The following is a 13,416-nucleotide window of genomic DNA, read 5'->3' as shown; positions in this document are numbered from 1 at the left end:
TTAATATTGAAGAGCTTTTTCCTTAACTTGTTCCATGTATTTGGCAAAGCTTGGGTAGCGAAGATGAGATCATTTTGGCAATAGTCATTAGTGCAAAGAAGGCTAATTATCCCATAAAAGTTTTGCATTTGGACATTCAAAGAAGATATGGGTAATAGTTTCAATGTTGTTGGAGCAGAAGCCATAGATGGGGTCAATACAAGGGCAGCTCAAAGGATCTTGTGGCCTAAAGCGAAACAATATTGAGGGGTCCTTAAATTTATTTTATAAAATTTGTACGTTAACAAAAAAAAATTGCTTCTAAACAACAAATTAATCATTTAAGATAATAAAAAAGCAAAATTTTAAATAAAAAGAATAGGAAGAAGAGTACAAATAATAAAGTGGTGGATTATCAGATGTTGAGGTCCGAATCTCAAAATGAAAATTTTGATTTGGTTATCATCACAAACAAGAAAAAGAAATGAACGTAAATAACGTAATAGTTTATGTTTTGAGCATTAACATTGTTAAAAATATTTACACCTTCTGATCAATTTAAATGATAATTATAGTTCATTCTATTAAGTAGCACTCATTGGTAAATATCTAAAATAAATTGTAAATAACCTAATATAATATGTTGAATTACACTAAAAGGAAATCGGTGCATGAATGCTTTTGTATTCATGCAGTTTTAGAGAAGATTGTAAAGGAAATTCTTTATGTTTGTAGATGTATATAACTAAATTCCGATATAAAAAGATTAAAATTAAAATTGAAGAGTGAAGAAAATATACTAGTTAATGAGTAAAGAAAATTATCATAATTTTTGAACTTATTGGTATAAAATAACCTTAATCAAATAACAAAAAGTATATAATAACACCTTTTTATCATAATTATTTATATATGTTATATAGGAGTATCTAATAATAATAATAATAGTTTAAAAATAATTTGGGGCCTTGGAATTTTGGGGGTCTAACGCGACGGCCTCTCTGGCCTAGGCTTAGAGCAGCCCCTGTGTCAATATTGACTCCAAATTTCTGGAGAAAAGCATCAGTGGGAAGTCTTTTATAATGGAGGAGCCAAAAGAAGGTCTTGATCTTAAGCACTTTGAGGTTCCAGATCCAGCTGAAGTTTTTGGTGGAGCTAGCTGAAGTAGAGAGGTTTTTGGAGTCAATTAAATGGTAGGTTGATATAGTGCTAAAAATAGTAAGCCCCCATATCATTTTATCTTCTTTCCTACTGACTCTGGGAATGATGGTGGACTTGAGGGTGTTGATGACATTGTCCAGAAGAGTGATGGACAGAGAAGAAGTATTCAAGTTACCATTGTTGTAAACAGTAACAAACTTAATAGAGTAATATGTGGGGGTGAGGGTTCCTCAATCATGCTTCTAATGGAATTGTTGTTAGGGATCCAAACATTATTAAGGAAAGTGACTCTATCACCTATGTGGACTACCCATTTTGCGGCACCTTTACAAGTATTCCAGCTTTGGAGAATACAGTGCCAAATGGGGGACTTAGCTTTTTTAGGTATTTGAGTCTAGTTGCAGTGTTTGGATATCAAGACTCTAGCCCAGAGAGAGGTAGGTTTATGAAAAATCCTCTAGGCTAGCCCATCATGCAAGGCTTTGTTCTTATACTCAGCTTTTTGAATACCAAAGCTCCCTTACTTTTAGGCTTGTGACAGTGTCCCAACCTAGGAGGTGTATTTTCTTCTTAGCAAGGTAGTACCCAGATAAAGTTCCTTTGGATTCTATTGATAAGTTTAGTAGTGTGGGATGACAGTTTTGTGAATTGTATTACACGGCTAGGAATACTACTGAGAGAGAGACATTGGCCACTGTTGCTTTACCTATCATGTTCAGGTAAGTAGTCATCCAACCAACCAACTTTGAATGCATGTTGTCTATGATGAATTCCAAGTCACCATTAGTAGGCCTTTTGTGAAAAATTGGGAAGCTCATGTATTTGCCAAGAGAACTGCCAGATTGGATGGGGAGGTTGGCAAAGTGAGCTATGACCTGATCAGATTTGCAATTGGAAGAGAAGATGCTTTGGACTTTAATAAGTTTATTTTCTGACCAGAGTATGAATGATGGTGCTACAGTTTTTTGCATTTGCTCTGGCAAAACAGAGTTAAATCCTCAGCAAAGAAAAGATGAGAGATCTTAGGACCAATCCTGTTGATGCTAATTGGAAACCATTCCTTGGTATCAACAGCTCTGTCAATGAGCCTAGAGAGCCTTTCCATGCAAACAATAAAGAGGTAGGGAGAGATAGGGTTTCCTTATCTAATACCCCTGGTAGGCCTGAATGAATCAGTCTGTCCTCCATTAACCAGGTCGGCGGGACGAGGAGTGTACCATGAGAGAAGCAAGGAGGTCAACCACTTTCAAATATACAACATGGATTCTAGCAATTTAGTTGGACTCTCATGTCGATCCGAATGAATCATCCTTTTCACGGATGTAAATCTTTGCCTGCTACGCAAGAGGATAGCAAGTTCCAAATTCTGTCTCGGTAGGACATGTATTTCTATTACTATGAAATTCATAAATGAAGTAGTTAATGGTACACAACTTCAACTTTTAAAAATTATTTTTCAATACAACTTTAAAAATTATTTTGGCAAGTTTCAACCAAATTTATGTTCAAACACTAGCTAAATAAATAAGACGTTTCAATTATCAGAAACAATAATTTTTGCATTTTATACATGGAAGCTATGCTTATAATGCGTATGAATGCTTCATTTTTTTATTTGAACAATTTTTATTTTTCACTTCAATTGATATCAATTTACTCAGGTACGGATAAGTCAATGTACTTCAAATCCAAAAGTCCAATGCAGGATTTCTGTTATACAGGGGTTTAAATATTTAATTTGAATTGCAATGTGACCGTTAATATTTGCAAGATTTTTACTATATGAGGGGTTTAAATGTATAATTTTGAAATACAGAGAATACGAGGGTGTTTGGATTGGCTTATTTTAAGTGCTTATTAGCTTTTAAGCACTTTTTTAGTTTGTGTGGTGTTTGGCAATGATAAAAAGTGCTTAAAAGCACTTACTTTTAAGCATAAAAAGTACAAAAATAAGTCAAAAGCCAAAAGTTACGTATTACCAACTTATAGCTTTTGGCTTTTAGCTTAAAAGCTACTTTTATAAGCCAATCAAACACCCTCGTACTTCTCAACCCGAAGCCAAGAAAAGCGCTGAAGAGGACCAAACTATATATATTCCGGAAAAGGGTCAAAATTGCCCCTCAAGTATCAGAATTGGTACAAAAATTCCCTCTATCCGCCTATTTGAATAAAAATACCCCTACGGTTATTATTTTGGCTCAATATTACCCTTATTACTAACATAAAATTCTGGAAAAAAGAAAAAAAATTAATTAATATCCACGTATCATCGTTCCACGGATCATTTTGCTTTTCTATTATCTTAAATGATTAATTTGTTGTTTAGAAGCAATTTTTTTTTGTTAACGTACAAATTTTATAAAATAAATTTAAGGGCCCCTCAATATTGTTTCGCTTTAGGCCACAAGATCCTTTGAGCTGCCCTTGTATTGACCCCATCTATGGCTTCTGCTCCAACAACATTGAAACCATTACCCATATCTTTTTTGAATGTCCAAATGCAAAACTTTTATGGGATAATTAGCCTTCTTTGCACTAATGACTATTGCCAAAATGATCTCATCTTCGCTACCCAAGCTTTGCCAAATACATGGAACAAGTTAAGGAAAAAGCTCTTCAATATTAACTTGTCCTAGGAGTTTTTTCTCCCTTTCTGCTTCTGGCATATATTGTTAACTAGAAATTACAATCTTGTTAACAAAAAAAGAGACCCTACATCAGCTATTAATACCATATCCAAAGCCACCGAATAACACTTTTTTATTGGTAAGGAAGTAACTGACTAACTGGCATTAGATTTCTATTAATATAAAATGGGAGCTCCAGAAAGAGGCTACTATAAGTTAAACACTAATGGTGCAGCACTAGGTAACTAGGGAAAGGAGGCACTGGTGGCAGGGGCGGCTCGCATATGGGGCCTAAGGCCAAAGTTTGTATCTTCGTCAGATTTCTCATAAACCTGTTCTTCTTCAATTTGGATGTTGTTATCATCTGACTCAACTAAGTTAGTGACTTGTTCATCTACAGAATGTTCTCTTATACATTTTTCGATTTAGTTTTTTCATTCTTTATCAAAAATTTCTCAAGAGCTCCTTTTTGAAATTTTATTAAATTTTCAACTTTTCTTTTCTTTTGGATTTTTGAATATCCGGATGCATATTTTCTTGTTGACATGTTTATATTCTAAAAAAAATTAAACAATATGTACAGTGTAGAATTAATAAAATAATAATTAACAAATGAAAATAATACTAGAAAGTTAGAATGATATTAACCGACTGACTAATTCAAGAAGTTTGAAGACTTTGATTCCAAAATATCTAGTTGTTGGCTTGTTGGAGTCTTGGAGAAAGAAAGAAATCTAGTAGAAAGAAGATGAGCAAGAATAAAGAGGAAGGAAGAAGGTATGTCTTATTCTCATATGTGGAATATGGTGAATGAAATGAAAATGAAACATTGGATTGTGTCTTGGAATTATTTGGGAAGAAGAGGAAAAAGTAGAGTTGTTAAATCAAATCAAATCAAAGGGACAACTATTTTTCTACTATTTTAAGCTTTACTTTATTAATATATTACAAGTTTTTCTTTCTTTATATATGAAAAGTAAAAAAGTACTATATATATTAGTATTTATATATATTGTGTTAGTAATAAGGGTAATGTTGAGCCAAAAAATAAACGGTAGGGGTATTTTTATTCAAATAGGTGAACGAAGGGCATTTTTGTACCAATTCCGATATTTTAGGGGCAGTTTTGGCCTTTCTCCATAGATATTATAATAGAATGACATGTCCACACCCTAGCTAATTAACCTTTTTATCTGCAGCAAAAATATAATGAACCCAAATGGAGGGTTCTGAATTAAGGATTTCCTCAAGCACCAGAAAGTAAAAAGAATTCACACTTGCTCTCCAGTGGAAAACTACAATCACATACAAATGACTAACAAGAATATGGCCATTGGAACAACCTCCAATGCCTTCTGCTATTTATCTCCCTACCAATCAATTAAACTTTACAATGATTATGTTATTAGAAACATATTTCCTTCTTACAAAATAATTCAAAACAAACAAAAAAAGGAATTGTTGATTACCAAATAGGCCCCCATGAACTGAAATGCACCAAGAATACTCACATTATGGTGCAGTTGCACTTGGATTCAAGTTTTGGAGGATTCAAGCTATCACCTTTAATAGGAGCTCCCACAATGCGAGTTGTGGATTTGTCGGTTTTTTCATCACTCTCGGCGTTGGTGTCATTTCGAGGAGATTTTGTGTCTGTATCAATCTTCTGCCTAGCCTTTAGTGAGGACTTAGAATTACGTCTACCAGAGGTTCTACCACGCAGATCCCTTCTATCCGAATTTGCTTTGCCCACTATAGTCACTGTGGGTCGCGAATCTTCAAACAAAACTGAATTCTCGTTTTCGATAGCTATGTTTGCAGCTCGATATGCAAGGTCATGTACAATGGAGCTACAAAACAGTATTGTGTCAGTAGCTTCTTCTAGTGTCAAGCTTCTCGCCTTATTTCCTCCTTGCCCCTCCAGTGTAACAGTTGATTCTTCTGTCAAAAGAGATGGATCTTCAGATACAAAAGAGTAAACTGGTGGATATAAACCTTAAACTTTGCTTAACGGGATTAAAGGATTGTAAACTTGATTCCCTCAGTCATTTGGTTCAACAGTTAATATAGCAACCAAAAGGGAAAACCTTAACAAGAAAAAGCATATTTACAACGCAAGAAATATACATACCGAGAATGCTGTCTTTGTGATCCATGGACTCAGATTTTTCAACAGTCGCTACAATTTCATTGCCATCACCAGACGCTGTATGCAAGGACTGCTCATTTAATTCATCTATGCTGCTCTCCGAGTGAAAGGAGCAAATATCAGATTGTGAATCAGGAGAACCCACATGACCATTCTCAATTTCCAGCTCAGATATTGCATCTAGTGAGCTCTGATTCAAAGAAGCCACAACCTCCACTTTGTCAACGCAAGAATTTGAGACATCTTCCTCAATAGGATGAGTTTCAGAAATCAAACAACAAGGTTCCACTTTCACAGAATTGTCTGAGTTGTTTGCCAAGTTTTCACCATTCAGAGATGAAGTGGACTCGTCAAAATTTGCACTTGACGGCACAGATCCTGTGGGATCCACTGACTTAGAGGAAATTCTACAATTATCATCACTCTCAACATCAGTGCAAAAGTTGTTCACTTTTGCATTTTCCCCATGCAGCAGTTGTTCTTCCCGATCAACATTCTTTTGCAAGTGGGCAGAAGCAGATGTTTCAGAGAACTCTTCAAGGGAACTTGTTGTGATGCTTAAAGTTTGGACCGCATGACTTGAAGTTCCAGACAAGGATGAGTTGGAGCTTTGGAGCTTTCTATCACCCTGATTCCTATAATTTTCCAAGTCAAGTTTCCTTCCACTTAATTGCCGCTGGAAGCGAGACTCTGTCTGACCAGTGGAACCTAAGTCAATGGATGATGAAGCGGATGCACTGCCGTACCCAGTGGAGCTTCTCAAGCTGTTCACCGTGTCTCTTACATATGATAAATCATCATAATTTATATTAGTGGCATAGAGTGTTCTGTTTTGAACAATTTTCCCTTTCCCACTACTTGATCTATTTAGCAGCACTGAAATACCTGCACCTTCTGGAATTTCAGCAGTCAGATCAGGCTCGGAGCTAATGTTAGCATTAGGTGATTGAGCCATTGCTTGGTAGTTGGCAAGAGCTTGCATGCCTTCATCTACATGTGGATTTATAAAAGACTTCTCACCTGCATCAGGACTCAATCTAGTATGACAATCCCCTAATATATTCTTGCCAGTTGCTTCTGAGGAATCATGTGAATCACCAGCTGGCACAAAACCATCAACTAGTCTGTCTTCTAGGATTGCAGTCAAAGTTTCAGGAGAATTCTCACCAAGCAATTGTACTTCTGAACTTCTGCAATCTGAACAAAGCTTTAGATCTCCATCAATTGTTTCAGTGTCAGAGTACCACTGACCACATCTACAACACTGTACCGCATCTTCTAGAGCATTCATATGTGTCACATTGACATTCGAGTTCAAGACTTCCAAGTCTGCTGTGATTTCCACAGCTTTATCATGTGGACTGCCAATTTCATAGCCAACAAGTTGAGAATCAACCATCAGGTCACCATCAAGTTCACCAAGCGGACTGCAAGATGCCCCATCATATATTTGCTTCCTAAGAGCTTCATTCGTAGCATCAGCCTTATCAAGGACAAAAACTTCCTCCTGTAAATCAGCATATGTTGTCTTTACTTGACCATTACCTATATCCTCCTGGTTTTGCTCACTTCCTTCAGTGTCATGCAGTGCAGTTGTAGCTTGATCGGAGCTAGCATTACTGCTAGTTGTGATAGACGAGTTTCTGGAAATCATAGAACGATGTGCGCCGCCAGCTTTGCCCGCGTAGAAGGTTGAACTAGGGACACTTGACATGAGAGGCCTGAACATATTCTGGGGAGCTTTCCTTTGATCCTACAATGGGGTTGTGCATGGATGGACTTCAGAAAACATAATTTTCTCAAGAAATTCAACGAGAAAGCTGGAAATTTTCCCATGCAGTGATTATTTAGCTGCAACTGAGATTTTGTATGTGCTTAATCAGAAAAACTAAGTGCTGAGTTCCCTGCTATAATTTGCTTATTAAGTTCCATGCTTTTGGTGTTAGTGCAACAGTGCTAGTTAACAGGGCTATAGATATCTTTAATTAGTTTGCTGAGGAGTTTCACTTGCACTGTGGTGATGCAATGGGTTAACACTTTCAGTTTTGCTAGTTTGAAGATGTTTACTTGCTAGCAATGCTACACTCACGTGGTTACTTTCCAAACAAAACTAAAAAAATGCCAATGAAGGAAATCACAAAGTAACTTGGTAAGCGGGAAGAAGAAGCAGGAGCAAAAGGTTAGTTGATGGTCCTTGGCAACTATTCTTAGTCCTCTATTAAGTGGTGTGTTGGCTTTTGTTTGATTGGGTAACAAAAACCACCTAACTCAATTTTATTTGGGGTGCTTATTTACTACCTTGGTGTAAAAAGTCATGCCTTAAACCACAAATGAAGCATCAATGGACAACAACATGATGCAGAGAACGATGAAACATGAGTCTGTACACAGCCTACACCTCATCTTCCTCATTCAAGGTGCATGTAACAAGTATACTGCTCTTTGTAACAGTTACCCTTCCATTCTTTGTTATATATATAACTATTATCTCAAATAAACCATAGTTATCTCAAATAACTATATAACAGTTACACTTCATAAATGATTTTAAATATGATGCTGAGCACTCTAATATCAACCCATACCTGAGTTAGAACCTAGAAAAGAGATAATGTAGCGCATCAATCTTTCTTACCATGCTTAGATCCACTAGCTCCATTGGAAAAACATAACAAAAAATAAATGTAACAGACACAGTTCTTCATTTTCTGGAGAACTTTGACAAAATATTTGTTGAAAAATAATTTTAAGAAATTATTGTTAGTTGGACTAGCTAATTCTACAGATTAAACTAAACAAATAAAAAGCTAGTAAGAATTAGAAAAACAAGTCTATTTTCAGTATGTAGTTGTTTTAAAATTTCTCAAAAGTCAACTAAGTTCCCAACTTGGCAACTTCTACTCACTTAATAACGATGAGGCTTTCCGAATTTTAATGCAAAGGAAATAAAATGAGAGTGCAATAAAAATGAGTTTGCCTCTCAACTACCAACTAACATAATAAAAAAATTTAAAAATAAGTTTGTTTCTTGATAACTTTCTTTCCAAGGAAAATCGCTTATTGGAATTCAATAAAAGAATACCATATTTACTACTCTTCCTTTCCCCTTCAAAGAGTGTCATTTGGTATAATAAATTGCACAATGAAAATGCAATTGCATGTATACAAAAAGATCCTTTGTAATAAAAACAAGAAAGGAAAAACCATAGTTTTCTCCATTTTTTATCCCAAGGCCAGTATGTTGCCATTCAATCTTTTATGCTTCATGGGAAAATCATAAGATAAGGAAGAGAAATCTGGGAAAATATTTCAGCTTAAGGGTTTAAAGGACGACCAAGCTTCGCTGGTAGAATAACCAATTATCCAACTAGACAGACACCTTACTCTTCTGTAATTCCAGATCCCAGACGTCACATTATAGTCCATCACCCGGTGCTATTAGTATTTCATTGTTATAGTAAATTACTTCTCTCAGCAGATTTAGAAAATTTGAAAATACTATGGACAAGAATACAGGTTCAGAAAGCACCAATTAAAAAAAAAAAAAGAACACAAAATTGGAAGATATTAGTGTGCGTGTGCGTGTCTTTATATTGTAATTTAAGAATATTGCCAGGATAGCTTCCTTAGTAAAATGTGGTACATCAAGTGTAATGAAAATGTTAAAGCTGTTAAAGAAGTTTATAGGCATAAATAAACCAAAAATTGTAACTTCCAACACCATCGCATACTTCCTAAAATGTCAATATTTCTTTAAGCTTTCTACTTGCATTTTTGACAACTAGTACCAAGCATTAAAAAGATACAGCCTAAAGTATACATGTCAGCTGGGGACCACCCAAAACCCATTTTTAGCACAAGTTGAGAAAAATGTAACCATTTTCCAATTAACTGTACATGACATCTTTATGAGAAAGTGATAGAGAACATTAATGCCAGGTTCATATTAGTGTTTCACATATTCGAGTAACCAAAAAGAATGGCAAGATTAGAAGGAAAGTAATATACCATTTGCCGGATTGCCATGTCAAAGGATCTCTTCGGAGCAGAACTTGAGGACACTACTCTTGTTGGCTTCTTTGAGAAGCCAAGAGCTTTCTTACTTTGAAATCCATTGATACTTCTCAGACCTGAGCGATCTGAACTGCTCACAGGAATGGATTGTAGAGAATCTATGTCATCATCACCAGACGATGCAACTGAACCTTTACTGTGAGAGCTAAAATGGTCACGTTCATGACTATGCGATGAACTAACACTTCGAGTAGCAGTCGGGGACATTGATTGTCTTCCAGACCTAGTTCCGCTTCTGGATGCAGGAGAGGACCCTCTCACATAGGAAGCAGGGCGATCACCCAGTGAAGTGCGAAGATTAGGAGGTGCCTCCAAAGAAAATCCTGGAATATTTGACTGCCACGCCCTAATCTTTGGTGATGCCGAGTTCCCTCTACCTGTCTTGACAGGAGAGGTGCCCCTCACTCGCGATGGAGCTGCAGTACCACTAGAACCTGTGCTCATCCTCCGAGGAGTTGGTGTAGAGGACCTTGGAGGAGGTGTTGAGATTTTATTAGGTGAGGGAGACAGTTTCCTTGTTGGAGTAGAGTGCCGCAAGTTAGGTGGTGGACTTGAATGAGGAGCTGAAGATGGTCTCCCTCTTGATTGATTGGCAGTATAGCTAGACTTAGGAGATGGGCTAAGGCGATTTGGACTGGCGCTACCTCTACTACTTCTGTAACTCTTGTCCATCTGTCATTCAATCCATATGAAAGTTATTAAATTGATTAGCATTAAAACAGGCGCTCCATGCATTTGATATGGTTTAGCATTTGGTATGTTTTTGACTATGGTTATTAATACAGTTCCCGAAAAAGGGAAAGGAAAACAGTCACACAACTAAAATGCTCACCGTTGACGATCTAGAGATTGAAATGGGTTGACTTCTAGGTCGGCCCCTCTGCTCAAGATTAGTTGGCGGTGTCTCATGACTCTCATCATCCAAAGAAGGAAAAAGAGGAGTGTCCGGAGGGGTCAATAACCTTTCATCAATAACTCAGCATATTAGGCATGAGGGGAATATTGAAGAACTTACATCAGCTAACAAGCATGCTAAAAGAAATAAATATTTATGTCTCTGAAGAAAAAGAGAATGCATTTCATCTTTCTAAAATTTTACTGTAGCCTTAGATTGAACAAAGCCTACACTTTCTGGCTCCAAAGCTTTGGGCTTGTAAACAAACAGAGGTTTTTAACTAAATCAAAAACATTTATAGCAAGTTTTGACAAACATGTAGCCAGTGGACAAACTACGGATTTGAGTTCATTTTCAACATCTATGCACAATCTGACAGAATTGGGGAGAAAAGAGTAAATGCATGAAAGATAAACATAACCAACCAGTCATAGTCATTCTTATCACCCTCCACATTAAGCAGGTCACTACTCTCTCCTCGAGCTGGAATTGATACTCCAAGCTTATAATCCGAAAAATACCTCAATTTAGTTGCTGCCAACATCAATGAGCAATATCGTCAGGCAATTAAAGCAAGAACAACTTTCTGTGCTTCATAGCAAAATAAAGCTCTGAAATGTAAACAAGAATTTATTGCAAACATCTTACAAAATAAGTCGTCCAAGTCATCATTTGATTGAAGCAAGAAATTATCTCTTTCTCTGGTTTGCACCTCATTAAACAGGGCAAGATCATCATCTTTCTCCCTCAAATGAATCCCGCTTTCAAGACTGCGCCCTCTCTTGTGATTTTCTGCCCTGAGCTCCCTTCCAGGAGAGCATCTCATAGCCGGTGAAGGAGGCATCACAGTGTCCGCTTCAGCTTACTCAATCAGTCAAACTCCCCCCCAGGAGTCCAACACTAAAACAGCATATCATGTTCCCCATAAACAAAAATCGCGCCAAAGACTTTCAACCCACTTTAACTAAAACCTCTCAGCTTTCACTTGGGAATTGAAAAGCTAACTAAAGTTTACACGTAAATCTCAAAGTGGGAATTCAAATTACTCCAAACTACCTCTTCAACGTACAATTCACACATAGACAAAAGTCCTTGCCGCATTGCACTTCAGTGTCTGAAACTAGCTAAAATGACCTCAATTCCAAACACCATAATCTAAGGCCAAAACTGAATCTTTAGCCACTAAGTCAACTCAATAACAAAATCTTCGCAACAAAACCACAGTTCAACTCCAAGTGATCAATCACTATAAGCGTGGATACTACAAAATCAAACAGGAATTTCCCCAAAAATGCACAATTATCAACCAGTATCCTCAAGAAACCTAGCCCAATCACTAATTACACAAAAGCAAGTCAAATAACAGTTCCCCTTTGAGCTTATAACCTCATCAAAACTGGAATTAGCATAAATAGAAGAAACCTTTCAAACCCCACTACTCCAAAAGCTTAGCTTGACACCATAAGCTTGAAACTTGAAGAAAAAATCTGAGCTTGAAAGAAGAAAAGATCAAGAATCAGCAGAAACCCAAAGCTGGATCTGCAAGAAATTGTACAGATCAGCAAAATGCAAAGATGGGTTGTGAAATAAAACAGAAGTAAACCCAAGAAAGCATTTTTCCTAAAAATGCAGATGAGTGTGCTGTGGATCAAAATAGAAGTAAACCCTAAGCAACCATTTTTTCCAATAGAAAATGAACGCCCAAAAAAGTACCAGAAATGAAATTGCTGCAGCAGCAGCAGCAGCAGAAGCAATTGATAACGATGATGATGATGATTCTTGAGCAGTGGAATAGGCTTTTGGCTTTAGGGTTGAATAGTAATTTGCTGTTTTGCTTCTTTCCTTCTCAGCAACTGCAAGCTTTCCCCTTTTTTTCTCTCTCTCTCTTTCTTTCTGCTATCTGATATTTCCACTTTCTTTTTCCTTTTTTTTTTTGGTTTAATTTGGATAATTACAGTTAGATAAGAGAATATTAGCAGCTAAACAGAGTTTGTTTGTGATGTTTGAGGTTATGGTGTGAGCGGAGTTTCATGTTCATGAAAAGGTATGAAAAGCTAAACATCACAAGTCACACGTGAGTTTGTGGATGTGTTTTTACTACTACTACAAAGTACAATTCCCTAGGCTGTGGTTCACTAGTCTTCACATCCTAATAATACCTATGCTTTTCATTCAGAATTACTGTACTCACTACTCAGTCGTTGCTTTGTATTTTCATCAAATTCATCTCTTTCCTTTTGTATTTCACCGTGTTTGGATTGACTTTTAAGGTGTCGTTCGGTAGGATGCATTAGATAAAATAATGTGTGTATTAGCTTTGTGTATTAATAATATATTGTTTGGTACACTTTTTGAACTTCTATATTAATTATGCAAGCATTAATTATACACGCTATGTGGTTCTATGCATAACTAATGCATAAGAAACCATGGTATTAACTAGAGGTGGCAAACGGGCACGTCGGATCGGATATGAGCGGGTTAAAACGGGTAATTTAAAAACGGATAACTTATCTGATCCGACCCGTATT

At 36.5% G+C, this 13,416-nt stretch overlaps 1 protein-coding gene across 2 annotated transcripts; it reads right to left on the bottom strand.

Moving 5' to 3' along the window:
* Positions 1-4,974: 4,974 nt before the first annotated feature.
* On the bottom strand, positions 4,975-12,978 carry LOC109211029. 2 transcript variants are annotated; one of them, XM_019374523.1, is made up of 7 exons: positions 12,599-12,978; positions 11,534-12,424; positions 11,311-11,419; positions 10,823-10,952; positions 9,925-10,662; positions 5,899-7,669; positions 4,975-5,708 (listed from the first exon to the last, which is right to left on the bottom strand). In XM_019374523.1, exons 2-7 carry the CDS (start codon positions 11,727-11,729, stop codon positions 5,275-5,277), a joined length of 3,378 nt encoding a protein of 1,125 aa, XP_019230068.1. In that variant the 5' UTR covers positions 11,730-12,424; positions 12,599-12,978; the 3' UTR covers positions 4,975-5,274. The 2 variants fall into 2 exon arrangements, with proteins under 2 accessions (XP_019230068.1, XP_019230067.1); XM_019374522.1 differs by having other exon boundaries at positions 11,534-12,978.
* Between the last annotated feature and the right edge of the window lie 438 nt (positions 12,979-13,416).

Source organism: Nicotiana attenuata, unplaced genomic scaffold (assembly GCF_001879085.1).
Source record: "Nicotiana attenuata strain UT unplaced genomic scaffold, NIATTr2, whole genome shotgun sequence".
Classification (NCBI taxonomy): domain Eukaryota; kingdom Viridiplantae; phylum Streptophyta; class Magnoliopsida; order Solanales; family Solanaceae; genus Nicotiana; species Nicotiana attenuata.
The sequence above is the reverse complement of the archived record's forward strand: the minus strand, read 5'-3'. Positions and strand labels throughout refer to the sequence as shown.

Coding starts and splice junctions, on each gene's coding strand:
- LOC109211029 (XM_019374522.1), bottom strand. CDS start 11,729: ATGCCTCCTTCACCGGCTATGAGATGCTCTCCTGGAAGGGAGCTCAGG. Junction 10,953..11,310: donor GATAAGAATGACTATGACTG/GTTGGTTATGTT, acceptor TATTGATGAAAG/GTTATTGACCCCTCCGGACA. Junction 5,709..5,898: donor TCACAAAGACAGCATTCTCG/GTATGTATATTT, acceptor CTCTTTTGACAG/AAGAATCAACTGTTACACTG.